This window comes from Meleagris gallopavo, chromosome 10 (assembly GCF_905368555.1).
Source record: "Meleagris gallopavo chromosome 10, MGAL_WU_HG_1.1, whole genome shotgun sequence".
Taxonomy (NCBI): Eukaryota; Metazoa; Chordata; class Aves; order Galliformes; family Phasianidae; genus Meleagris; species Meleagris gallopavo.
In genome coordinates this window covers 6,908,621-6,935,234 of record NC_139413.1, presented here as the reverse complement: position 1 = coordinate 6,935,234, position 26,614 = coordinate 6,908,621, and the positions used below count along the sequence as shown (strand labels likewise).

Genomic DNA, 26,614 nt, shown 5'->3' with positions numbered 1-26,614 from the left:
AAAAAAAAAAAATGGCAGATAGTTCTCCCAGGGATACAGAGTACCAGCAAAAAGGGTCTTTCTGTTAGTAATCTGCAATGGAATGGTTGTTTCAGGTTTCTCTAGTTCTCTAATTATGCTGCAAATGTCAAGAAGTCTTGCAAATTCATATTTAATACAATATTTTCTTTGCGTGCGGAGAATATCTACTTGTAATGAAATGCAATGCTTCAAAGTAGAGCAAAGGATGTATCAGAAAACATTATAGAGAAGAAATTACAGGAAAAATATGCCGTATTTTTAGAGGAAGATAATCACATCTAAAATTAGCCATCTGAGATACTTGAGTCAGGATGGCCTAACTTGAAATTGCTGGTAATTCCTGCCTTGCTGCAGAAACAGCCTAACAACCCATATAGCAGCTGCTGATGATTACTGTCTCAAATTCCTATTGGTTTGAAGTTGCCCTAAATGGTAAACAGGTGATGCAGGAACTTGTACTTGAGCAAGTAACTGCAATTGTATAGGGAGGCTGAAGTTTCTAGAGGTTTTGTGTTGGAGAAGGTGATGTATTTTGAAGAAGGGAGGTGTTTTTTTTATGTTTTAATGTGGTTTCTTTTGTAGAGTGCATTTATGTAAGATATGTAGCTGAGTAATTTAGGCAGTGAGAGCTATGCTGAATTACCCCCATTTAATCCCCTAACAGGATATGTGCACCTGTGCAACCGAGGCTAAAGCAGTTCCTGTAGCAAGCTTCTCCAATACAGAAGACTGGACATCATCCTAAAGATAAGTACAGTAGGATTCAATATGGAGAACCATAGATCTAAATAATCAAGCTTAATGAACTATAATCGCTCGGATTTTATCAGAAGTTTCCTCCGGTTTGTTCTTGCATCACTTCAGGGAGAGGAAAGTGCAGACTGTGGGTTTTCTGCGTCCTGGATAAATGTCACTTCCTTTACCAGTAATGGTAGCTGTAGTTTAAAATGAAGGTTATGAGCTCTGCTCAGAAGACAAAATTTAGAGCAGTAAAGTCTGAGTGGATGCTATAATGCTGTTCCGAGTATTGCAGTACTTAGAAGCAGTGTTTCTCAGGAGTGGACTGAGGTGGAAGTGACCTTGCTCTGCACATATGCCAAGCTGTAAGAAGGAACATTACTCTATTTGTCTGGGATTCAGTGTGTTAGTCTTGCCTACAAGGCCAGCAGCCCTATTCTAGGAATTTTTTGTATAACTTGTGAGCATCTTCAAGAATAGGCATGAGCTGGTGTCTGATTTGATAATGAGTGAAACAAGCTTGCTTCTTGCAGAGCACCCTAAGGACGAGCCATAAGTTCTTTTTTAAGGATAAGGTATACCAGGTCAGAATATGCAGAAGTTTTCCCTTATCAGTTCTGCTTCCTCTTTGTAATTTCTGTTATCTTTGATAAGGATTTGATTATAATAATTCCCATAACTGGTGAGAAATACATTTGGGGAGCAAGAGTGTAAGTTTGGACTGCTCCCAGGAGGACAGAATGTACTCCCTGCTCAGTAATTTATTAAAGCTAGTAGCGCAGCAGGGCTCGTGGAGCTGGTGCTTAGGGTCTGAATAGCAGCGTTTCCCAGCACTACACTCTTCTTTTCTCATTGTTTTAAGCCCATGTTTGTGTTGTGTCTGAGAAAAGATTGTAGCAGAGGTCTGCATTTGCCACCTGCTGTGCTCTGTGCCCAGGGGTAGTAATCAAAGAGCAGTGCTACTGGATGTTAGTTTTCTGACACTTAATGAGCTGCACTGGCTGCTACTTCATAAAATACCTGGTGTCATTGAAGATGTTTCCTTGGACCACATCAGAAATAATAGCAATAAAATACAATTGGGGGCAGATCTTGTGCTTTGCTAGTTTTCATGTAATTCACTTTTTAATCCAACCTGGAGCTGGGAGTGCCTCACTTAAGAGCTGTAGCATTTTGATCACATAGTGTTGTGTGTGAGATGATGTCCAACATGGAAAATACAACATATCCTTTTTAGGATGAATTAAGGATGGCTTTTATTTTGTTACTGATGATGTAAAATGCGACATAAGGAAACTGAAGGTTTATTTTGTTGTCTGATCTGTTATTTCTGCAGTTACTTTTATAACATAGTTATGCATACCTCTATCTTGATGAAGAATGCATTTAGCACTCAAAATAAGACAAATGCCATCAATATCCCTGTTCATTATATTTGCAGCTCTGTTACCCAGATTTGATTATCTTCAGATTTGGGCATTGCTATGAGTTCTTTTCTTAACTCAAAAAAGTTATATTTACATATTTACACTTCATACAAGTGATGCTTGATCTTCCATACAATACCAGTTGTTTTTTTTTTTTTTTTCCCTTTTTTCTTGTATAATGTGATTTTTTGGGGGCCATAAATAGGGAGAAGGGAGAAACAGAGAGGACATAGGTTCTTTCTTACTTAAAATTAGGATGTGAATGTGTTCCTAAAGCCTCTCACAAATTAACGGGTCAAAAAGGTCAGTAGGATATAATATTAGAAGTTTGCACTAATGAAAAATCACCACTAAAAATGGTAATTATTGTATATTTCTTACTGAGGAAAATGTCAGAGGGCGTATTTCCCTACTTCCATCTTTTGAAAACAATCATAGAAAATTGGTGTAGAAATGATCTTGATGTTGGAAGTACGTACAAAAAATACTGTGTATTTCTTGCACATCACAGAAATCCACCTGGGTTTAATGAATTGCTCTCCTTCCTCACCTTTCTGGAAGTAATTTTGCTCTTGCTCTGCAAGCTGAAGTTTTACATAATGACACATTTTGATATATTGCTATTATGTCACAGAAGATAATATCTGAGAAAGAAAAACAGAGCAACAGTAAGTGTCACAGAGAATTAATGTTCCAGTTATAAATCTGCAAGCAAATGTGAACAGTCTGTTCTGAAATCTTTCCTATTTCTGGCATAGAAAGACAGCGAAACTACGTTGGTATGTTGCTGGGGTTGTGAAGCTGAGGGAAGTTGTGTGCATGATGTATGCACGTGGCTCTTTTGTATGTTTTAAATGCAACCAGATCTGCAAATGCTCTAAAGTTGATTCAGCTTTACTGATCAGGACTGGGCTTATGTGGAACTACTTGCTGGTTGCACTCTTTCTCCTGTGGCTGCAACTTCAAGGTAGGGAAACAATTCTGAACAGAAAACCTGAGAGAGATTGCATGAATGGTTTTCTGAAGGTACCACTGAGCACATGTTTGTGATACAAAGAGGTTCTCTGTGCGGAGCTCTTTCCAAGAATACTGGAGGAAATATGCCCGATTGACTGAGGACATCGATGGTTCTGTTGAAAGACAGAAAAAATGAATAAACAGAGCAATATATTTAAACAAACAAAAATGGGAAGGAAAAAAAAAAAAAAAACAAAAAAAAAAACCAAGCACTCCTTTCTCCTAGCTGCCAGAAGCAGCACTGTTTGCTTTAATTCTTTGTTTGCACAGTAAGTAGCCCTTCTAATTTCTGGTTCCAGTTAGAGAGGCAAGTAGGTATTGTGTCACTCGTGTTATTGGCTTTTCTCTTCCAAGTTCTGTAGCCCATGTAGGATTCCCTGGAAATATTAAGCTTGTTCTTGATATAAATTAATTACAGTCAGTTGCCCTTGAGCAGGGTTTTTGCTCACATCTGATAGAGAAGAGAACAGCGCAGTGCTGTGCTGTATGTGACAAGGAAATGACTGGGGCAATCTTTGTGTCTCATCTAAGAGTTTGGCAGATGATTCTTATTCATGCGTGTCCGTTTCTTGTGCACTTAAACATGAGGACAACGTTCTCTTCAGTTACGCCTCTAATTTTATCTGTGTTGCTGGATCCCTTTCCAAACAAGTATGATCAGTCTATGTAGTAATGGTGGTTTTTTTCCACTTAGTCTATTGCTTTTTTTTTTATTTTAATAGAAAGTCCTGATGGTGTGAGAAAGGAATTAATGACATTCAGCAGCTCTGTATGATAAATAATGTAATATTTTATTTGTGGCAAATATGACCTTGAGGTTTTGTACAGTTAGAGATGTAGTTGGTGAACTTCAGCTTTTTTGCACTTGTTTATCTACTGCCAATAAGCTTCTAAAACCAAACATAAGAAGATTGATTTCCTGTTCCTTTCTAGTCCTTTTGCCTTAACTTCTCCACAAACTCAAGGCAAAATTAACATGGCTTTTAGTTGCAAATTTTCACTCTTTTTCCAAAATAAGCTACTGCTCATCTGAACGCTGCAGCTGCCCTGGCTCCAAGCACTGTGTGCTTGTATAGGAGATGTGGCTTTGAATGGGACAGTGTAGAAGCTGATAGCCTGCACGATGGCTCCTGAGAAACACAAAACTGATGGTTGTCGTTCCTAGCTTGTTCTCACCCTCAATTAAACATTGATGAAGTCTTCGTTAACGCTTTCATAATGATTGTTTTGGCTATTAGGAATTGTGCCCTGTGAGACAAGCCAGAAAGCCTGTGCTGACACTGGCACAATGAGCACAGTGCTCGTTTCCTTCAGAAAATGAGGATGCAATGTGGGACTCCCAGTAACCTGTAAATGAGCCCTGGAAAACATGCAGCTAAAACTAAGCAGTGAGAGCATCAGCCAGTGCCTTCAGCAATGTGTGATTTTGAAAATATTGTGTTTTTTAATTATATTTTTGATTGGAAGCTAAACACAAACCTGCTTCATAAACGCTAGGTTATCTCCGTTGCTAACACTATTGGATGAGCTGGGTCTTGGTTATTTTCTGGTCTATTACTGATAGACCACAGTTTTGGGACCACTAGGCTATAACAAATAATTAATTGAAACATCAGAATTGCAGTAATCACATTCTCTTTCTTAGACCACTGAGCTGGCGCTATGGAATTTCAACTTAGTTTAAGGGAATATTGCCATATGAAAGTTTAGTAAGGTTGTTAAGTGTTTCAGCAGTATCAGCACAGGGAAATCTCTGGTTTTCTTGATTTGGTTCCTTTCAACTAATTATTCTGTCACCAGCACAATGAGTCACCCAGTACTCTAAAGTTATTTGGTAATATTCCTGGAACACTCTATAGAACAGTCTATCTTGAGAAGCTGCCCCCTAGTACTGACCTATTCTTACTTGGCAGATCTGCTCCTCTTACTCATTAGAAATTTATTTCAGCTGACACCAGAGTCATTATGCATGCTTCTTTCTGCATTTTGTTCCTGGTAAACTTCTGGTCAAATACCACTTTCCAAACCTGTGATGTTGGAACATCTCTCTGGAAGTGCTGTCAAGCACCCCTCGATAGCTCTATGTGCAAAATTTCACTCTTATGACATCTCCATGAGGAACAGCATCTCCAGTGACATAGTTACCTCAAAACTCTGGGGTGTTTGTGCACGCAGAGAGAGGAGGGGAGGTTGCAAAGAGATGAAAAAGTGGTCTACATGGTTGTGTGTGAGTAGTACAGTAGAAGAAAAAGCACGTGTTATGCTTCGCACTAGAAATAGCCTTGTCCAACCTACCTATTGATGCAAATCCCAGCAATGAGTGGAGAAATTTGTTGGAAGAGCTCTGGAAAGAGCAATTGATTATGCAAAAATTCCAAACCGATGACTACTTGAATGGGAGTAGTTTGATGGGAACAAGTGCTGCCGAGGTGAAACCCGGTTTTGTACCTTGTAGAGAGACCTGGATACCTGTCTTTAAATCATTACCAAGAAACTGCGATGGTGCAGAGTCTTGCTTTGTAAATGGCTAGTTCTACAGAATATACAAAAGATGTATAGCCTCTGAGAAGAAAAGGACTGCCTCTGCAAAATCCCTTCAAGAGCCCTATTTGCAAAGACTTGTGCTTCCTGGATCCTCACCAAAGCTCAGGGCTGAATGCTTCCTTGTAGAGCATGTCTTGCTATGTTGAGGATACTGTGCGCTGCTATTCGTGTTGTCTCTTCTAACTGGAGTAAGAGCAGTGGTATTTCTCAGGAATTATTGTTGTGGGTTTTTTATTTATTGATATTGAATGAAGGGCTTAGTGAGTAGTTAATATTCAAAAATACTTAAGTATTTTACACTTGCATGTACAGTCTTTGGGAAAAAAAAAAAACACTTGTTAAAGCTACAGAACCTGTGTAAGCAGTACATAGCTAATAGCTAAACTCAAAGGCTAACCTGCACATGACTAAAATGCATGTTTTTACTTATTCTCTATCGTGACAGCTATGATTGGTACAGAGGAGGTTTTGTTTGAAGCAATAATCATGATTTGTCATTGATGAAAGAGCAAGCTGTTTTTTAATCGTTGCTCATCAGATCACTTAGAGCCCCCACACAGCAGTTCAGGTGCTTGAAAGTGTTGGCAATTCACCTTTCCTCTGTGCACTGCCACTTGCAGTAACCCCAATTAGACAAGAAGGGCTGGAACACCTCCATTAGGAACATGGTTTATCTTCTTTTAGTGTCAATTGGCACAGTTGTCATGTGTGTAATGACTAGAATGAGAGAGAACAAACAAAACAAAACATGCTATTCAGATGGCCAGTGATCCAAATGAGAAAGCTCATAAAGAAAGCCCTAAATATCTGGGGAACTCCCTTCCAGATTGCTTCTTTCCTGAAATAAGGGATCCTGAATTGACTTTTTATGCTCACCATTTTTGGATATTATTTCTTTGTTGTCACTTGCTGTATACGTTTCATTGGAGGGATAGAATTGCAGTTCCTATTTGTATAAAACTCCATTACTTTGCTATTTAGGCAACGCTTTTCAGACTCCTATGGGGCTTATTTTAGTTCACATTTTTTTTTCTCTTGTTTTATGCTTATCTCAGCGCTAATTCATTCATTTATGACTAACAGCTGGCTGGTCCCCAGAATTCAGATATCTCTGGGGAAAAAACCTGAAACAGAGCCATGCTGTGTACAGTAGCAGTAAGGCAGGAATAAGTTACACCTCTCATGACAGCAACATTTTTAAAGAATCATTAAAAAGGAACACAAGTGACGCATCTTAATGAATATTTATTAATGTGCTAGAACAACACGAGCTGCTCAGTTGGCTACTGTGTGTTCTGTAATGTGCACATACCTATTACAGTTCTGGTTATGTTAGCTATTAACCACGTCACCTTCCTCCTGTTGAACAAACTGCAAGTCTTCACAAGGGGGGTAAATATGAATTTTGCTGTTAACAACTTTGTTCAGGCTGCTTTGTGTGGACTAGGCTGTGACAAGGCCAAGGACAGGTGCAGTTCTGACAGCCTTCCAGTCTAATCTGGACCAAGGGGAGGAAGAAAAGCAACTTAGTGTTTTTAGGAGCCCCTTATCACTGTTGAGAAGAATTCTTATGAGAAAGTTGTCACAGTTTAATGAACTTTAGGCATTTTAATGTGAGATAAGAAGTTCTAAGAACTGGATGTAGACAGGCATTCAAAGAGTATCTTCAGACATTTTTTTCAAGCTTGGTTCATTAACTGAATCCCACACAATCCTGACACCTCAATTAAAAGCACAGACATCAAATACATCTATAATATTAACACAGCCTTTTGCCTCAGATTTTCTACTTTCCATAGAGAGAGCCTGTATATAAGAAAATGAAAAATATTTCTGCACAGAGCATGGTTAAGGTGAGCAACAGCAACTAAAGCTTCATGTTGCTCCTTCTGGGATGACTCAGCGAGCTGCTGAACAAAATTCCCATTGGTCTATTCAGGGCGTTTTTGGGGGTGATGGCTTGATACTCTGAACACTGGATTAGTGTGGTGAAAGCACTGTGACTGTTAAGTCAAAGATGAGTTATGCTTTATGAAAACAGCTGTGCAGCTGTCAGGACTGGGAGCTGGAATGCCACTTCCTCACCTGCTGGTTGTAGGCTGATCTTGTAGCTGGTAATTGTACCACAGTTTGGGCAGAAGGAGTAATTATCCAGTTATCTTACTGAAGGGTAAGCAGAGTTTTGGCTCGGCGTCCTCTATGCCAGTTGTTCAGCTCTTTCTTGGAGGAGTTATGAGGTATCAACAAAGATGTTCTGTAGGGGAAAAATAAGGTCAGACACCTAGTGCCAGCCATCTGATGATACATAACTAATATCTAGTCTTCTGTTCCAAGATGTTTGACTGCTGTTTGCTGCAGTAACTGACTGGCTTTAGTTCAAGAGGCTCACCAGCTCTACAGTCAGTAGAGTCCAGTGGGTGAGTGAGTGCTGGCTTATCTTACACAGAGAACCTAGAGGGGAATCTACATCAACCAGCACCAAGCATACTCAGTGTAACTGGACTAATCAGGACTTTAGTGAGGCCAGATGGTGGCCAAAGGAATAAAAGAAAAAGCCAAGTAGAAAACAAACAGCTCCCTGGTCAAAACCTCTAGAACTTGAAAGGTAAAGGAAACATGTGGGTGTTCTACTTGCCCCTCCATCCTCCAGTAGTGTTTATTGAACATCCCCATTCTCAACACTCTTATCTGCAACTCTAGGAGGGTTTTGACATCATCTGTCAATAGATAGAATTGCTTTATGGCTTTGATATATTAGATTAGTGGCTGACCAATATAGTCTGTATTGAACAGGGAAATGGACTTGTAACAGCAGGTCGTGCAGATGTGGTATGGTTGTAGAGATAACATCATAGTTGAAGTAAAATTTCTTCCACCAAACCTGTGGCTTACATACCTAAGAACCAAATTCAGGAGTTGAAACAAGATTAACTTAAACAAAGAAAACAGACTTAGGTATTTTTTAATGGGATTTTTCTCAAAGGATGAGAGAAGAAAAGGAAAACTGAGAAACAAGTACAAAAATAAATCTTCATATACGCCAGAAGGGCTAGAACTGCTTTTAGTGCTGTTGATGAGCCTATTTTTGGAGCCCAGTTTATATTTTGGGACGTAATTAAATTATTGTGACAGATGTTACTGCTTTAATCTGTTGAAAAATGCCTTTCAAATGTCTCTAGTAGCTTTCAAAATGATGCTTGGCAGTAGAATTCCTTTTAAAAGCATGAATTAGAAAACAGGAAAGCATAACATACATGGTTACATGACAGAAATGGTGGGGTGCATTGTGTTTTTGGTTTTCCCCTCTCTGTGGGGAGTTTTGGATTAGCAGTACTGCCAACTGAAAGCAATGTTTCCAACTGAACGTGAAGTGACTGACATCGTTCTGTGAGTTGAAATAAATGCAGAATTGAAGAGGCCAGAAAGGAAATGTGTATAAAAGTACAATTTGCAAGTCTGTGTTTTTCTTTAAATGCTCTTTGTTTGTAAAGATACCTTTTAAAATCTCATCTCAACGCCATAAATAACTTCTTTTGCTATTCCCTGCTTGCCCAGATCCTTCCCTTTCCTGTTCAGCCCCTTTTATGGGTCAAGGTCAGCACAGCACTCATACAGGAATAAAATGTAACGTACCTTAAGTTGTTCTACTTTACCTGAAAGCTGCTCCCTTTGTGCCTTTGCCTTTAAAGCACTGCTTTGTGTTTGTTTCTCTTCCTCTTATTTTAACTCATGCTACAAGTATGAGTACGTTCCCCTTTGTGATTCTGTGCTTCTTGTTTCTTCACTTATCTGAGAATCTATTCTGGGATTATTTCTGTGTGGTTGCATCTGCCATTTCAGTTGCGCTGGAGTTAAGTAGGGTACGCTTTGTGCTTTTAGCTTCAGTGAACTTTATCACTTGCTGTCCACAGACTTTAATCATGTGTTGATGTAAATTGCTTTTCAGATCTTTTACTTCACACTCAAAATTACGTTAACTGTAAGTAGACGAGCTGAAATGACAAAACTAATGATGTGATTGCTTCTTGATAGAGCTCTTTAGACAAGAGACAGCAACAGTTTTAGTTTCCTCAGCATCTCTGAGCACAGCATCTTCATCCTGTAAGATGGAGACCACAAAAATGACCCTCCCTACAAGGACAGCCTGAGAGCTGGAAGTGTTCAGCATAAAGAGGAGAAGGCTCTGGGGTGATCTGAGATGGGCTGTAAGAAGGAAGGGGATGGACTCTTTAGCAGGGTCTTTGAGATAGGACCAGGGGAAATGGTTTCAAACTAAAGGAGAGAAGATTGAGATTGGATATAAGGAATTTCTTCCAATAGTGGTGGAGTGCTGGCGCAAGCTGCCCAAAGAGGTGGTGAGTGCCCCATCCCTGAAGACACCCAAGATTAGGCTGGATGGGGCTGTGAGCACCTGATTGATTGCGGGGGGTTTGAACCAGATGGTCTTTAAGAGTCCCTTCAAACACAAGCAATTCTAAGATTTTTAAGACAAGGCTGGTTTAGCTCTACAAGCAGGTGTGCTTTGTACATCAACCAAATCTATTTATGTACATCAATAAATCTATTTGGCTAAAAAATAACAGTGCAGATTAAAAAAAAAAAAAAAGAGACAACAGCTATGGAAAACTGATCAAGAGCAGCTTTACTTTACTGGCAACCAAAGGAATGTTGTGCTTCTATTCTGATGTTTCTCATGGGATCCAAATTGTCTCCTTTACAATACTGCCCATACAAACATTTATATTACTTCACTAATACAATTACACATGTGGACCAAATATGATCAGTCTCGCTGTTTCAGTGAATGGAAGTGCAAGTTAGGAAGGAGAAGACAACTTCCACTCTCCACATCTGGTAGACTTCAAATTGTTTGCAAGGGTTTTAGAAAGCTTGATGTTAGACATAACGGGAAACAAGGCTTTTTATAGTTTTGTTTCTCTTCATTCTTTTTTAGCTCTTGTTATTTCTGGTCTTGCAGGAATAGTATACTAATTAAAATCATTCTGCCTTCTGAAGCCTCATAGTTGTATTTTAATTGTGGTTTTTAAATGATTTTTTTTTTTTCAAATGGAATGTTATGAGGGAAGTCTGGAAAGTTTCTGATTTATATTTGGTGCAGATTGCTTCTTTAAATGCTTCTGTGTATGTAAATGATTAAGCCTGATTAGTTTTTTTTTAACTGTGTGCATTAAACACTTTCCTAATCTAAAGATATAGAATCATACAGTCTTACTGAAATAGAAGCTATAATTTCTTGCCTTTATGGTAGCGTGGCTTAGAAGAACATCTTACTAAATAATTGAGTTTTATCCATATTGTTTCTGTGAGAACTCAACAATTGCATGTAACAGCATAGTAGTGGCATCTAAAACACTGCTGTGACTGGTAGATTACAAGAAATACAAAATTATGCTTAGATTCCCCTTTGGGGTGTGTGAGCAACATTCAGCTTGTTGGTTGCAGTGGGGAGAGGAGGTGCACGGTCTGAGACTTTCCATTCTCCTAGGTATGAAAATCCCACTGCCTTGCAAGGTCTGTGCCCACGGATACAGACCTAGTCATGCTGCATGCATGAGAGTCACAGCTCGAGGGACTCTTCTCGATCCCTTGTTATGGCTGGCAGCGTGATGATCAATGTGGAGGCCCTAAGAGAAGAGCAAGGTGGAGAGGAAGAGGTGGCACTGTTTTCTGTAGGGCTGTGTTTTGCCAAGAAACCTACAGGGGCTGTTCAGAAATGTTTGTAGAGAGCCAACAGTGGATGTGAGCACAGTGAGGCAGTGGATAGTGTGTTTCAGCAAGAACAAGAGCAGCATGCTCTTGTTCATCACTGCAGCAGTACATAGCTAATGGTTGTTGTGTTCAACTGGGTTGAAAAAGTGTGTTTTTTGTTGTGGTTTATTTTTTAGCTGAAAACTTGCTCTATAAATAGTGCTATTTTGCTTTTTGTATCTGTTGTAGTTTCCATGGAAATAACTAATAGGTATTACTTTTGAAGTGACCTGTATAGTATGCCTGTATATCTAGTGAAGTTTCTTACCTGCTGGTTTTTCAGCTCTGTTACTCCTCCATGAGTTCTCAAATGCAGAAAGCACTAATGCCCTGTGATTTTTTTATTTTTTTATTTTTTCCCAAGAAGACTGCATGCATTACCATAGTATAAACATATGACAATCAAGTTCTCTGTGTCCAGAAATCCTTCCAATTTACATCATGGCTAAAGCCTCCCTGCTTCAGAGTCACGAGATGTACTTTTATCAAACCAGCTTCTCAACAACTGCTATAAACTTGTGCTAGTATAGCCAGACAGTCCTTGGTAGTGACACTGATCTTTCTTTTGCTGATGTGAAGTACAGGTGGGGTAGATTAGCACCTTTATACAAAAGGCAGTAGATGTATTCTGGTTGGTTGACTTCACTTGTAAACCTTTAGATGCTGGGTAGAAAAGCTATTTTATTTTTTTTTTATAGCTCAAATAGCTGGCAGAGTCAGTGCAGATACAGAAATGAAAAAAAAAATCTTCAAAACTAGTAATAAATAATAATAATAATAATTGCCCAGATTATTTAGACCATTAGCTTCATTGTTGTGCTATACAGTCATCAGTAAATCCAACTTGCTAGAGGCAAAATGATTAGCGTGTTTGGGTAAAGTCTTCCAGCAATCATTAGCTCAACACTGAGTTCTCTGGTTGACCCTTTTGTTACAGCTTAAGAGTAAGTAATCTGTTTGCTAGATTTCTTTTTTTTTTTTTTGTCACTTTTGAGGCTGAAAAAAGAAAGCTCCCTGAAGTGTTTATAATGTTATACCTTAGCAAATTTACTAGACAGAACACAATTATCTCAGCTAAGCACTTATTAGTCTGTTGGCAGACAGTAATTAACAGGAAACAGTGACGCTTCTAGTGCTGAGAAGAGCATATGAATTGTTACCAGAGCATGTGAATGGTAAGCTTAATAACTGCAAGCGTATGAAAAGCTGCTTTTGGTACTTTGAATAGGAAGTTATCTTCTTCCCTCTTCTATCGATGCAAGTCAAATTACAGTTCTATGCTGGCTACCTTCACCTGCTTAGCAAAGGCAAAGCAGACCATGATGTAGTGGGAAGGAAATACCTTCATAAAATAGAGCACGTAACTGTTTCTTCTGAGGAAAAATTAAATACCTTATTTGCTCACCTGTTGTTACTGAGGTGATTACTGGAATTGCTGTTTGCAGACAAGGAGTGTGGGAGAAAAACCTATTTGCCTTGGCTGGTGCTATGTGTAGCAATAGCCCCAGTGATGGATGTTCTGGGAAATTTGACTTACCAGTCTGCTACTGATAGGAGCTAGAGGCAACTGTTTAAATCTGTCATTAGATGTATGCAATTTTCCTTCAGGACTTGGCAAATAAAATGACAATTTGTCATTTCTGATTGTTGGTGCTTCTGATGTTCACGATATGCAATCTTTCAGCTGTGCTTTCACATTGTACTTCAGGCCTTTCTACCAGCAGAGCCTTGTACCACAGCTTGCTCGGGCTTTTAGGTTTGGGCTCGCTCACTTCCTACTCAGTGAGAAGCACAGCCATGAATCTGTGGGGTAAATGAATCCCAAAGGGACAGGGCTGTGGAGAAGGGTCTGCAGCCTCATCTCTTGCCCTCATGCTGCAGAGGCTCCTTTTTTTTTTTTTTTTTTTTTTTAAACCCACTTACCTCCCCCTTTCTTTCAGCATGTGTTTTGAATGTTGTGTGGAAGATAAACAGATAACTGGTGTTCATTGGTACTTGCTTTGTTTCCGTTTGCTGGAAATTTGGGCATCTCTCAATTAGCTCTCCATTGCAGAGGGTAAAAATAAGTATTCTCTGTGCCAGGTGTTGCCAAGTTATTTGGATAGGAAATAGGATGTGTGCTCTTACAGCTTCTAAAGACTTGTTCTGAGTCTTGTGAGCACCACAGAAGCCCTTCACCACACTGGATGCAAATTTTTTTGTTCTCAGTTGCATCATGGCATAGTGGAGAATCTGTAGGATCGCAGCTGTTCCAGTGTCTGCACTTGAAAGAAACAAGAACACTACATCAGGTAGCTGGCTGCAGGAAACCCAAGCCATGCTTTTGAAATGACACATGACTGATCTTGGTGTTTAAGAGGAGGAGAAGGTTGGGGGGAAAAATACTTGTTGGTAATCAATTCATTCATTCTGCAGAAATGTGGGCTGAGGAATACTGTATAGGACACACATGAAAGAGAATTTTAATGTATGCTCTACAATGTAATTATATTACATTTAAAAAATCATAAGATATATAATGTTTGTATATAATCTATATGTACATACACACAGAGGATTATCTTTTAAAGCTGTACAGTTACTCAGTGCTACATGACAACTTATTAAATGTACAATTCAATGGAGAGAGAAATAACCACCATTCTGAAGCTTCATTGTAGACTTTGGGTATGCCTGTGTTAGGATGCAGCCTTTGCATAGGAAATACCTTACCCATGTAATCCTGTTCTCTGATTAGAGAATGCAGGAAAATGTTATTTTTCTTTGATTGCAGCCTTTCTTCTGTGTCTAGTGCATATTAGACCAAACATAATTCCTGAAGGGACCTATGACTGCAGGGATGCTTGGCATGGTGAACTTGACAGTACTTGAAAATGCTAAAGTCACTTTGTTTTCCTCTGGGAACATAAGCTCCTAAAAATCCCCTAATAGCCTCTAGTAGGTCAACAGTTTCCATAGTTGATTATAGTTAGCTGTTAAAAAGCTTTTTTACTTTTCTACGTGTTATCTTGCTTAACTTTGAAGAAAATTTGCCACTGTTTTTTTTTTTTTTTTAAACCTCATTTTGTGCTTTTAGTAAGAATGAGAGAATTCTGCCAACTCATTTACTTCAAGCTTTTTCAATCTTAACAAACAGCATATTACAATGATTAATGTGAGCAAACACATTTTAGTGTTGTCTGCTAGGGGGAAGAACATCTGAGCTTGTTCAAGTGCTATTAATGAGGCTGTTAAAAGCAGTGAATTATTGCTGCTGTCTTAAGTTACTGTTGTTGTGAATCATGTGATTTGATGAAATAAACTATTATTGCTGAGCAGCTGTAACATAAAACAAAAACTGAGCAAGAAATCTTTGCCTGTTAACAATCTGTTTTGGGAAAAGAGTGATCTCTTCTAGCTAGAGGGGAAGAAAAACTTCGCCAGCTCTTTCATTTCCAGAAAGATTTCCTCAATCAATACAAAATCAATGAGCCAGCCAGGAGTGTGTGTTGTTAAACACGTGGTTTATTAGCAAAACGAACATAAGACGTTTTATGGCGTAAAGTGCTTTCCTGTGTTTGTGGGTCTTCTGATTTCTCAGACTGTTCTCGTTTCTGGACGATCTCTTTGGTGCTAAGATGCCCCAGCATGCTGCCTGACCAGCCCGGTGTGTGCTTGTTTCTTAGGCTTTTGTCACCTACCTGCCTCCCTGCAGGAATTGCTTCTAAAAAGTTCCTGCAGCATTTCTTCTATGGCATCTGCAGAGTCTATTGAGCTCAAGTCCAACATGCATCAAAAGTTAGCGTGGTGCCCTTGTTGATTATGATTTTATGAGCTGAATGATCACACCTATCTAGAATAATGTTTTTATGTAGGATGAGTGCAATCTTTCATTACAATATTGAGGCTACTTTAATGCCTTCTGTGCTACAGTAGATCATGCTTAGAATTGCTTTATTCTGCTCTACGCAAGTACACAAATTGTAGCTTGAGAAGTTCATAAAAATGATGTGTAAGAAGAGTTGGTGGAAAAGGAAAGGGCTTATCCATTCTGGTTGAAGAAAAGAAAAAAGGAAAGAATGAGAGTAAAAGCGTACTGTGAGAGTAAAACCAGAGAAGGAGAGATGCTTGCTCATGTTATAGGATGATACTCAAAGATAAGCTCTCCTTCTATCTAGTTATTAAGGAACCTGAAAAGGAAGGGAAGTATCTGTGTGTCTGTATCCAGAAGAAAGGATCACATGCTAATGAGTTTTATCACAGGAGATAAATTCACTGGCACAAGCTGTACAGTATATAATTCTGTAGACTAAGTACCTTTGTGATATATGTTGTACACCATAATTCAACATAAAATTGTATAATTACTCTGCCTTGTAACTTAAGGTTAAATGAGCAGCTGTACTTCACAATATCTTTGGTTTATTTCTTTTACTTTGGAAGAAGATAGGAGTAAAACAACAACAAAAACTTGGTGAATGCAGCAATGAATATATTTTTTTTCCTCTTCAAGGTTATATACAGGCAAATTATCATTTATTTTCCAGCAGCAAAACTGGTATGTCAGACCTTTCAAAAGGAAAAACTCCTGGAAATGTTGTCAGGGTTGTACATCAATCAAAGACTGAAACTTCACTCTTGTTTTTTTTTTTTTGGACTGAAAATCTATAAACTTTATTTTTCACTTCAGGGTTTTGATGGGGGGGGGGGGAAGAGACAAAATCAGAACCCACCCTTGGAGAAGAGGGAAAGTAGTTCTTCATCAATTCTGAGATCAGCAGAACTGTATAACAGATGATTATTAATACTAATGTACTGTGATTTTTTTTTTTTGTTTACTTTAAGTCTTAGAAGCGCTGCCTAGAGATGGAGGTTTTCAGCCCTTCTCTTTAATGTACTGATGGAATATTGCTATCAGTTTGGAGTCTGTATTTGAGCTGTTGATAGAACTTTGACTCAAGAAATCGAGGGTAGGAATCTCTTTCCATATGCATGTAAACTACGCGTTGTGCTTCATCAAAACAGGACTCTGTTGGTTCCTGTAGGTTCCTGACAATTGATTTCTTCACTGGGCTGTCAATGTTAATCTGAAAACACAAATCAGCATTACTGAAGTATCATTAAATATTTGCAAAGGAAGGTTGAAGTTACATCACTTGTACTGAATGACTTTTATTTCTCTATTTTTATTTTTATGTATCCTGTATTTTAAAATCAGCACGTCATTATTTATCTACTGTAGCAGTATCTTTCTGATTATAATGTCAGAAAAATCTAGTCTTTGCAGCTGGATGGGGAACTTACTCCTTTGGGGAACAAAAGCCTGGCAGACTTGGAGCTGTCTGAATGTCCCAGTCTGTCCCGTGTTTTTAATGGAAAAATATATATGTATGACTTAAAAGAAGCAGTCCTGAGGGTGTGGGATGTATAGAAAAGCTTCAGGAAAAGCTTTCCTCCCCCTCCCTCCCCCCCCAGCTATCTTAAGGATGGAAAATATACTAAGTTAAATGGGAAGTTTTATTATTATTAGCTTATGATGAATTGCATTGTTTTGTTGGCTTGATTTGGTGTCTTTTTGCTGAGAGGAGAGCTCTAAAGATGTGAAGTATGTGCTGATGTTGTTTATGGACCAGGATGTGGCTATTCCATATCAGTTGCCTTTTTTTTTTTTTTAATTAAAATTGAATATGAACTGTGTCAATATTCTCACTTAGCATCTACCTTTTTAAAGAATGGTATCTAGCTCTTGTGTTGATAGTGAATATAGAGAAAAGGCAGTCAACGTGTCTTGAAAACCTAGATACTTAGGCAACCAGTAGCAAGATTCAAATATGTTATATTGTAAGGGGAAAAAAAAAAAATACACAATGCATCTCATTTTTAAATAACTTATTCTTAACTATCTTGATTTATGGCCTTAGCCTAGATTAATGGATTTGTGATTGGCAATACTGACACTTCATTCTCAAAACATGAATGTCTTGCTGAGTTTCTTATAGTAGGACGCGCTACAAATATACACACACACACACACACACACACACACACACACACCCCACCACCCCGGTAAGTAAATAAAAAGTTTAGGAATTATACTTTCAATTGTGTTTTAAAACCTACAGCCTTCAAACTTCTTCTACTTCTACGTTAGTGGGAGTGATTTAGTCATTTAAAGGAGCAATATCTCAGCCAACAACTGGAGTCCAAGCAGAGCTGGGTTTGGTTTGGCTTGGCCTTCGATGTCAACAGAGAGGCTGTGTTTTGAGATTCTGTAATTCATTTATGATTGTGTGTAAACCAGAAAATAATGAATGCGGATACTTCAGCTATGTCATTCTGCTGGGATAGAGGCAGTAATAGCCAGTATTAACTTTTAACTTTCTTCAAGGAGGGTAGTAAGCAAAACAGGTTTAAGTCAGAGAGCAGAAACTGTTGAGCAGGAGTTAATTTTTTTGCATGGTCACCTGAATCTTTTCTTTTTTTTTTTTTTTTAATGCTCAAATCTTCAGTATTTTCCCTACACCTTATGGTGCTGTAAGTGATTAACTTATTTCAGAATCTTTCTATCGACTCCTTTTCTAAAGGGAAAGGGCTGAGTGGAGTTCTTCATTTGATTTGTTTACTCTTGCAAAGACCAGATTAATATTTGCATGAGGGAATGGCACTGTTCAAGATCTACTGAAGTGAGATCAATGGCCCGTGGATCTTAAAAGAAAATAAAGACCCATGAATTTGGGTCTGTGTGTTAACATGCATATATGGTGTGTGGATACATATGAAGCATTTTCTTATAGACAAAGCAGTGAAAGAAAGTATTGATATTATGGGTACAGAAGAGTTTTGGGAGGATGAACAGGAGTCTCCAATCACTTTATGAGAAGTTCTAAATATCTGTTGCATTTTGTAAGCTATGTTACGCTTCAGACAATTCTATAGAGGAAATAAAAAGCTCATGTTAGGGTATGTCACCTCTTTTGGAGCCTGGGGTTGAATGTAATTTGTAAAAAGTTTCCTGGCCACATAAATCCTTTTTCTTTGTGATGTGATCTTCTTATAAGCTTCACAAGCAAGCCAGAATTCTATGTTTTCATCACTGTGCTCTGTCTTCAAGTAGGTCTTGTAGATCATAGGTCCATCTGTAAACGTTTTGAAAGCCAAACTTCATATACAGCATACCATGTTTATAACCTGGAGAAGCCTTTGAAGGTAGTAGAGATATTTATAAGGTAGTGTGTATAACCATGCTCTACATCTCTAAATATTCTTATTGAAAGATTATATCAAAGTGGGAAATCCAAATGCACTAATTCACCCTAGAACTGTATACTTTGACATTGCATTTGCTATGTGTGCAGAACTTCCTTTGAACTTGGGCATTTTGCTATTCAGGAGCACTGAAGTTTACGCTAGGCACTGTCTGAGTATTGCTGGAAGCCACAAGTGTTTAACTTGAACCAAGCTTTCCTGTTGGTGCAGAATTCTGAGTTTCACTTAGCTAAAGATGGCGTGTTGTGATATAGCAGTAACCGTGGACTTGCACCCAACTGTTGCTTTTTTATTTAAAAAAAAAAAAGTGCTCTTTCTCCCTGTGCTTTCCTTATGAAGTGTAGCAAGCCAAGTTGGTTGCTGTTAAATGTTTTAATTGTGTGAAAACTGCCTTTTTCTTCATAGTTACAAATTCTCATTCTGTTCCTCTCAATACTTCACTTAGTTTCAAAATAATGGCTACCCTCAGAAATAGTTTTGAGAAATCTGCGCTGTGCTGTAACTCTGGTGACAGTCTTGTGAATATTAAAGTTCAGCAGGGATGTGTCAGTCAGACTGCAAGCCATGTGGAGGAATTTGGGACTACTCTGAGCCATGAATGAGGCAAGGAGATAGTGAAGGTGGATATTCAGATTTTCTGCTGTGGCTACAGTTCTTCCTGTATGAGGGTCTGAGTTGCCTTCCATGGCATTACACTGTACAGAAGCACCATTAGCTATGATGTCTTGGCTATACACGGTGTTGCCAAGTCACTTTTGGTTTCACTTTCTTCTGCGTGATGCGTGGTAAGCACAACTCCCTAAGCTGTTTTTCAGTAGCTGCACGTAAGATAAAGCTTACAGCATATACTGCTCGTCTTGCTGATTGTGCTCCATAAGAAGCTTTTTCAGTAATCCAACTGGGATACGAACATACATTTACTTACGTTTACTTGTTATCAGTTTTTCAAAAGACTGGGACCACTGTAGCACTTCATCGAAAGAGACCCTTTAGGATAAAAAAGAGAAGGAGATGATTATAGAATTAGCCAGGGCTCAAACATATAAATCATATATAACTAGTTATTGAAAATCTGTTCCCTAATTTAAATGAGATGTATGAATCTTGCATTTGAAAGAGCTTTTCTGTGTATCTTATGTCTTGTGCTTACTAAGCATGTAATCTCTTCAATACAGCACATAGTTCCATCTTGAGGTGCTCCTACCTAATTCCTCTGGAAATAGTATTTACTGATTTAGAGCTGTGCTGAGGTTAAGCATGTGGTAAGTAGTGACTTTCTAGATTGTAACCAGGTTGGTATGGGAATTATGTGATTGATTATGCAACGTTGACACTTGTATTTAGTAACAAAGACTTTTAGGGGCCCAGATTCTTACTGTTATTTTTAAAGACCCTTCATGACCAAGTTGCAGTTAAGTTGACTTATCAGTTGAGCTGAAAATAAGCTCCAAACCTAACATAAATACTGAAAGCTTAACACAACCTCAGCTGTAAGGTACATCCTCTCCATCTCTCTCCAGTTGTTTACAATACAGTAGGACGTGCTATTACTAACCTAGAAATGCTTCTTGAAGATGAAACGAGATTTCTTTTGTTTGTTATACTCAAATGGCAATTTCATAAGATTGTAGGAGTTTCCTGCCTGACTCTGGGAAAAAGTATGGAAGCAGTGAGGTGAGAGGCTAAACACAGTAAGGTAAAACAAATGTTTGATGGCCAGACATGTGCATGTTGCTCTACTTAGACCAACTGATTTTTAAGCCTTGCAATTCTAGGAGCTCAATGCTAGTAACTTGGAAAAAATGCTCCTGCTTATATTAGTAGAAGAAAACACAGATGTATTCCAGTGAGTGCTTTCCACTATGAGTCAGCCAGAATTGGGAAGAGAGAGCTTCTCTGAGTGCTCCCTTTTTGCATGAGGTATAATTTTAGTGATTCTAGAACTGTACCATGTAAAAGATACTTAACACTTCAGAAGAGATATTCACATACCTCCATAATGAAAAGCAAAATCAGCTTAAGTATGGATGCTGCATGCAGCTTCATAGGCTTCTGCTGCGCTACAGGCACCAGAGGTTTTGTAGCTTTCAATACTGGTGATTACCCTTTCATCTTTAATTTGGTAGAATTCTCTGACCAAGTGTACTGAGGCATACTGATTATTGTGTCAAGTTTGTGTGATCGGAAATATATCAATACAAATCTTACAGCTATCAAATTACAGTGCTAGTAATTCTTGCCAGTGTGTTTAATTCTCATCAAAAGTTCTTCTTTTCCCCCTCCCATCTGTTAGTGGCTCTCATCTGTGGAAACTCATGAAGCTTGTTATTGTGGGAGGTGATAATCTTTATTCATCTGAATGCTCCTTTTCCTTGGGAGCCACTTCTGAGTCACAGTCAGTGTTACTGATGCAAATAATTTTTCGCTCCTGTCAGCAATAGCATTTGTATATGAAAGTCTTGTCCATCTCACTGAGCATCATCAGCAGGGCCACCTTATTTCCATGTCTGATTATTTGCCTTTGGCATTAATCTTTGAAGCAGAAAGAACATGACCTGATGGGGCAGCTGCCATGGAGGAAAAGCTTTTTACTTTTTTTTTTGGTCTTTCCTTTCAGAATCATGAATGTTACTAAGGGATGTGTGAACATGTGTTATTAATGCCAGTCTCATAGCTGCTGTGCTGACTGCGATGTTTTCGCAGCTTTAATTGGCAAGATGATTCAAATTGCTGGAGAACATCTATTACGCTGAGAAACATCAGTATTCTCCACAGTTATCTGAGGCTTTATAGCTGGGATTCCAATATTTAATATGTAAAATGCTATTGCCAAACCTTGTGGGAGCTGTAGTTTGTTTATTGTTCTCCCCCAGTGCCTGGGATTTCCCTGGCTGCACTGCATCAGTATCCCACAGGCTGAGACATTGTTGTATAGAAGAGAAGTCCTTGCCCAGAAATGCTCTCTGGATTTCTGCTGAGCTGTCACTTAGCCTCACACAAATGATAGTCAACAGAAATACCTCAATATTGCTATGGAGGATGTATTTTTCTCCAATCAGTAAATAAGTACAGGGTACAAGCTGGTAACATTTCTTTGGCAGGTGTATCTAATAGAAGCTCTTTAGCCACCCTGATGTATGACATGCTGACCAAAACTTACGGCTATGCCTGGCCTCCACTGAGTTTGGATGCAACTGATGACTTGCAGGAGGCATTGCTGCTTCTCTTTCCCACTCCACAGCACAGCTTCATGTATGGAAGGACACGGATGTATTCATTCTCTGCCAATAGTCTGAATTCTTCAGAAGAACTGGCACAAAATAGGGTTTACAGATTCTTTTGGGGCATAAAACTGAGACTAAATCAAGGATTAGGTCAGGCCTGTGCCTTAATACTTAAAAGTTCCCACTAGGATGCACCCTATTTTGAACAGAGAAGTGCTAATGTACACTTAATATACTGCAAAGCAATTAGCTGCGTTGCCGGTGGTCAGCAGGAGCAGTTGTGAGGATGCTGCACTCATCTGCATGATTTTAGGCTTGTAAGGAAAACTCATAGTGAATTCTGTGGGTTCTATATCTCCGTACTGCAGAATGTAAGAATTGTCTTTACTTACTTAGAAATGATCCCATTTTCTTCTGCTCTGAATGTCATGCAAAGCCAGCAAGTATTTGGACTCATTCTCCTAAATATGAAAACTATGTGAGTTTTAAACTTCCTATACTGATTTCTGACTATCTTGAATTCTACTTGTAATTCAGTCCTCCATGTAGCAGTGCTACCTACTCTAACAGCATTCTTATTTTAGACATCTAATCTTTATCATCTTTTATTTTAAAGCTTTTTTTAAGTTGTGGATGAACCATTACTCCAAAATGTATTATTGCAACATGCAAGAACTTAGGCAGTTCAACAGATATTTCTAAAGGTGGAAAGAAATAGATCTGGTATTTCTTTTCTTTCCCAACTGTGAAAAGAACTTAAAACAGTGAGCTTCACCAAAAGGAAAATAAGATGGTTATTTCTTTTCTGAAAGGACAAATACACTTGGATCAAGAATTAGAGCTGAATGTAAACTGGACAATGTTCAATAACTGAATACAAGGCAGTAATTTGCCATGCAGTTACCAGCTAATCAATACTGATTAGAAATTGGTCTTGCATTTCTTCTCATATAGAGATGATGTTCATGAGAGCAGGTATGATTTGTACTAAGGACAAGGTTGTTAAGAATGTATTCACATACACGCAGAAAAACAACCAAACACACAAGAAACACAAAAACAAGAAAGCAAAACAAAAATTCCATCAACATTTTCTGACCTGGATTATATCTCTCTCCGTTTTCTTTCCAGAGAGATCAAATGCTGTGCAAAGCTTGCAAGGGATGGAGAGTGAATTTACATAGATCAGCCTGTAAGCAAATCAGTTATCTTGCACATTATTTATTTCAGCTCATAGTTTCTTTCAGGTTTGGGTTTGACTGGCATATACTATTCTGGCAGCCTAGTTTTCCTTCCAACTCAAACATGATAAAACACAGAACAAGGCCATATCTCCCAGTGCAGCATTCTGCATTCAAATGATCCTGATCTTAGTCTTATTAATGTCCAAATCCAGTTTGATATTATGTGAGAATCTTACCCAGTAGATTTCCTACAGGATATCGAAGCTCCTTAACTTCCCTTAGCGTGGTACTGCAGCTGGGCTGTTTGTGCTCCAGCAGCCCTGTAGGACTGCCAGTGACTGTTGCTCATTTCCTACTTTTGTGGAATTCTCCGAACTACGTTCTGCTTGCTTTCTGTATAACTTCCTCTACATTTGCCTATTCATATCACTGTGATCTCACCCTCTGTATAAAAGGGGGATTTTAGAACAACACAAAGTTCTATATTTAAAATCATTACACGTTAAATTCTGGTGTAGGATTGTCAACCATCCCCATTATCTTATTTTAGTCTTTACCTAGTGCCCTCTTTTTTTGTGTGTCTTCATGTTATGCTCACTGGTCACTGAAATACAAACAAAACACAACCTTTGAAACCTACACTTGGTGCTGCATGGAAATTCCCCAAAAATATGAGATGAAGTAGTAGTTCAGCTACTTCCATCTAAATTCAAAGTGTCATTCATTATCTTTTTTTCTTAAGGTGAGAAGTCACATTGTGTAATGAGACACTGTTGCTCTGAGGAACATCTTAAAGCAGAGTTTGAAGTTTTAAAGAGAATACTGTGCCCCAGAGCTGGCTATGTACATGCATCCGCTATCCAGACAACCAAGGCTTTGTAATTCTCTTTACATACAAAATATTTCCAAATAGGCCAAGGTACAAAGTGTGCTGATCTTAGGTTTTTTTTTTTTTTTTTTTTCCTAATATTTTATCTTTATCCTTGGGTTTTCTTCATTCCACAGAAGTATGTAGTCTGTACTCCATCAGTTTGTCACTTGTTACTGCTGGCAATGATGTTATTCTATAAACAAAACAGATCCAGCACGCAAAGCTACAGCGTGCCCTCATGCAATGTGTGCCAATTTTGCACTGGCCAAATGTCACAAGTACAGCCTGTGACCTTGCCTATGTTTGTGCCCTATTCCCTGTTGAAATGGTAGCACGTGTACGTCATAACTTCTCTGCTTTGGTAATTCAGCCAGCTCTTTGGAGGCTGCAGGAGCTGTTTTCAGCTGGTACATACGAATGTATGATGAGTGGGAAAGAGGAGATCGTGCAACTTTTTTTGTTGTTGTTGTAATAATTAACAAGTTTTTTTTAATGTGTAGGAGCTGTGCTTCCCACAGGGCCTTAATCAAAAAGAAAGTCAGATGGCTATAATACTTGCAGAGGAATTACTTGTCTGATAAATGAATCTAAGGCTTGAGAGTATTCACTTGTGTACAAGATGTGATATGATATCAATCCAGAGCGTTACTTATTTTTGAGCTCCAACACATGCTTTCATAGAATCACTACAGTCAGAACAAACCTCCAAGATCATCCATTTCAAGTGTCCTGTCGCCAATGTTTCTCACTAAACCACATCCCTCTGTACAATATCTGAATGTTTCTTGAACACACCCAGGCGTGGTGACTCCCTGGGCAGCCTATTCTGTTTTGATTCACAGCATCTCTGTGCCAAGCCAGTGACTTGTAAGCTACCCCGTGTCACAGGTTTTGATGTTCCATGCAGGATTTAGCAGAGCCTTTGGGGAGAAACAGCTTAAGTTTTGCTCAGTTGTCCTCTGTGATGTCATTCAGACTACTTTGTATTAGGAATTTTACATAAAATATTCACACGTAAATGATGAAGAAGCTGTTTATACATCAGGAACACTTCTTAAAATAATGCCTTTGCTATTCTGAAGCAACTTTACATGCCAAAAATAAGTGTTTCCTTTCTTATGCTGTGCTTGTAAGCACAAAACATTGTACCTATAGAAACTCAAATATCCTTCCTTCTGGTTAAAATTTTCATTTATTAGCTGCATTTGTAGAGATAAGATTCTAAATTTCTCTTTTTTTTTTAATTATTATTATTTTCTTGAAATGCAGAAGGTCTTACTTCCCTTTGGCTGTGTCTGCTCTGCGTGTGCTGGCGCCTGTCTCATCTTCTTCCTTATGTGTGCCATAGGCAAACTGTGCTTGTGGTTTCTATCAGGAACAGTTCTGTTGGACTCTGCACCACTGATAGAGGCTGTTTGCTCTGAAGTTATCTAGATGTCTCCGCAGATCAGCTGCAATGAAATTAAGCTTTGTTTTACTTCATTTAAATCTTTCATGAATTGTCCAAGTTTGGTGACGAATACTTTTAGCCAACATCTGTAAATTCTGAAGTCCATGCTGAAACAGGGTGCAGGCACTCTTGCACTACAAACAGGTTTGGTCCTCTTGCATTATGAAGCAAGAACATCGGGTTGTTATGGGAGAGCTCTGACCCATCAGTGTGAGGTGTGTTACAAGTGGTCAGCGTGGTAATGTGTGCAGTCTGAGTGATGACACTAGAACTTCACTAACTTGTATGAGGTCCTTTGTTGTTTTTCTCCCAGGTGTTGCCCAAGTTATGCACTCATGTTAAATTAATATTCAACTTATCTGTACCTCATTTATTCTTCTCTGCTGAAACGTTTCCAGTGGAAGCAGCCATGCAGTGCAATAGCACTGAAGTTGCTCTGTTTGTCTCTAGTGGATTGTACTGATACCAGGGCTTTGGGAATCAGCACTTTCTCATAGGAGTTGGGTAAATTAGAAGAGAGGTGGAAAAAAAAAACTTCTTAGAAGGCTGACAGTAGAAAGCTTTCTGGGGTAGTTGTGACTTCTGGGTACTTACCAGTGCCTGCACTGGACATGATGTCAGGATTGGCTTTGTATACACGTATATCTGAAAGTTCTTTTGCATAACCTTAAAAATCTTATTTTGGCAAGGTCATTCCCTAGTAAACTTAAACTATGTAGTGATTAAGTATTGTTCATGAGTAATTAGTGACACTGTGATCAAACATCTTTTGCAAAGTACAAGAAAACCACAACATGCTTCAGTGACAGGTTGTCTGATCAAGCCTGTGTTATGCCTTCCCTCTTATTACATGAATATTCCACTAGATGTCATCTGACATCAATCTGAAGGAGAAGATGCAAGTTCAAACAGATCTCATGAGGATGGATGTAGGTTTCTGCAGGCCCTGGGGAAACCCTCTGATTGTAGTGAATGGTCTTATCAACTCTGAAAGGGATTTCTTATCCAGCCAGGAGAGAGAAGGAGATAAGCAAGTAGCTGAGGCATTTGTTGGACAGACTGTCTAATGTGGCCTCTGATACAGCCTTGTTCATTTGAATCCTTAGATTCCATCCTTAGGGTGC

General features: G+C 38.7%; 1 protein-coding gene and 1 long non-coding RNA gene across 2 annotated transcripts in view; one reads left to right on the top strand and one right to left on the bottom strand.

Annotated features, from left to right (window-relative positions):
* Positions 1-681: 681 nt before the first annotated feature.
* The window catches only part of LOC146543693 (uncharacterized), a 102,348-nt gene continuing 76,415 nt past the window's right edge, over positions 682-26,614 (top strand). The window contains exon 1 of the long non-coding RNA XR_014885081.1: positions 682-3,153. This is a non-coding gene — a long non-coding RNA (uncharacterized LOC146543693). The remainder of the gene's footprint in view (positions 3,154-26,614) is intronic.
* On the bottom strand, positions 15,967-23,656 carry RGS13 (regulator of G protein signaling 13). The gene is made up of 5 exons (XM_010715679.4): positions 23,406-23,656; positions 22,378-22,446; positions 19,687-19,748; positions 18,465-18,631; positions 15,967-16,582 (listed from the first exon to the last, which is right to left on the bottom strand). Exons 2-5 carry the CDS (start codon positions 22,440-22,442, stop codon positions 16,385-16,387), a joined length of 492 nt encoding a protein of 163 aa, XP_010713981.1. The 5' UTR covers positions 22,443-22,446; positions 23,406-23,656; the 3' UTR covers positions 15,967-16,384.

What these genes read in the sequence shown, in the direction of transcription:
- RGS13 (XM_010715679.4), bottom strand. Translation starts at nt 22,442, where the DNA reads ATGAGTCCAAATACTTGCTGGCTTTGCATGACATTCAGAGCAGAAGAA. An exon ending in AAAACTGATAACAAGTAAAC is followed by an intron (nt 18,632 to 19,686) that starts GTAAGTAAATGT and finishes AAACGTTTACAG; the next exon opens with ATGGACCTATGATCTACAAG. An exon ending in AACCCCAGGCTCCAAAAGAG is followed by an intron (nt 16,583 to 18,464) that starts GTGACATACCCT and finishes TTGTGTTTTCAG; the next exon opens with ATTAACATTGACAGCCCAGT.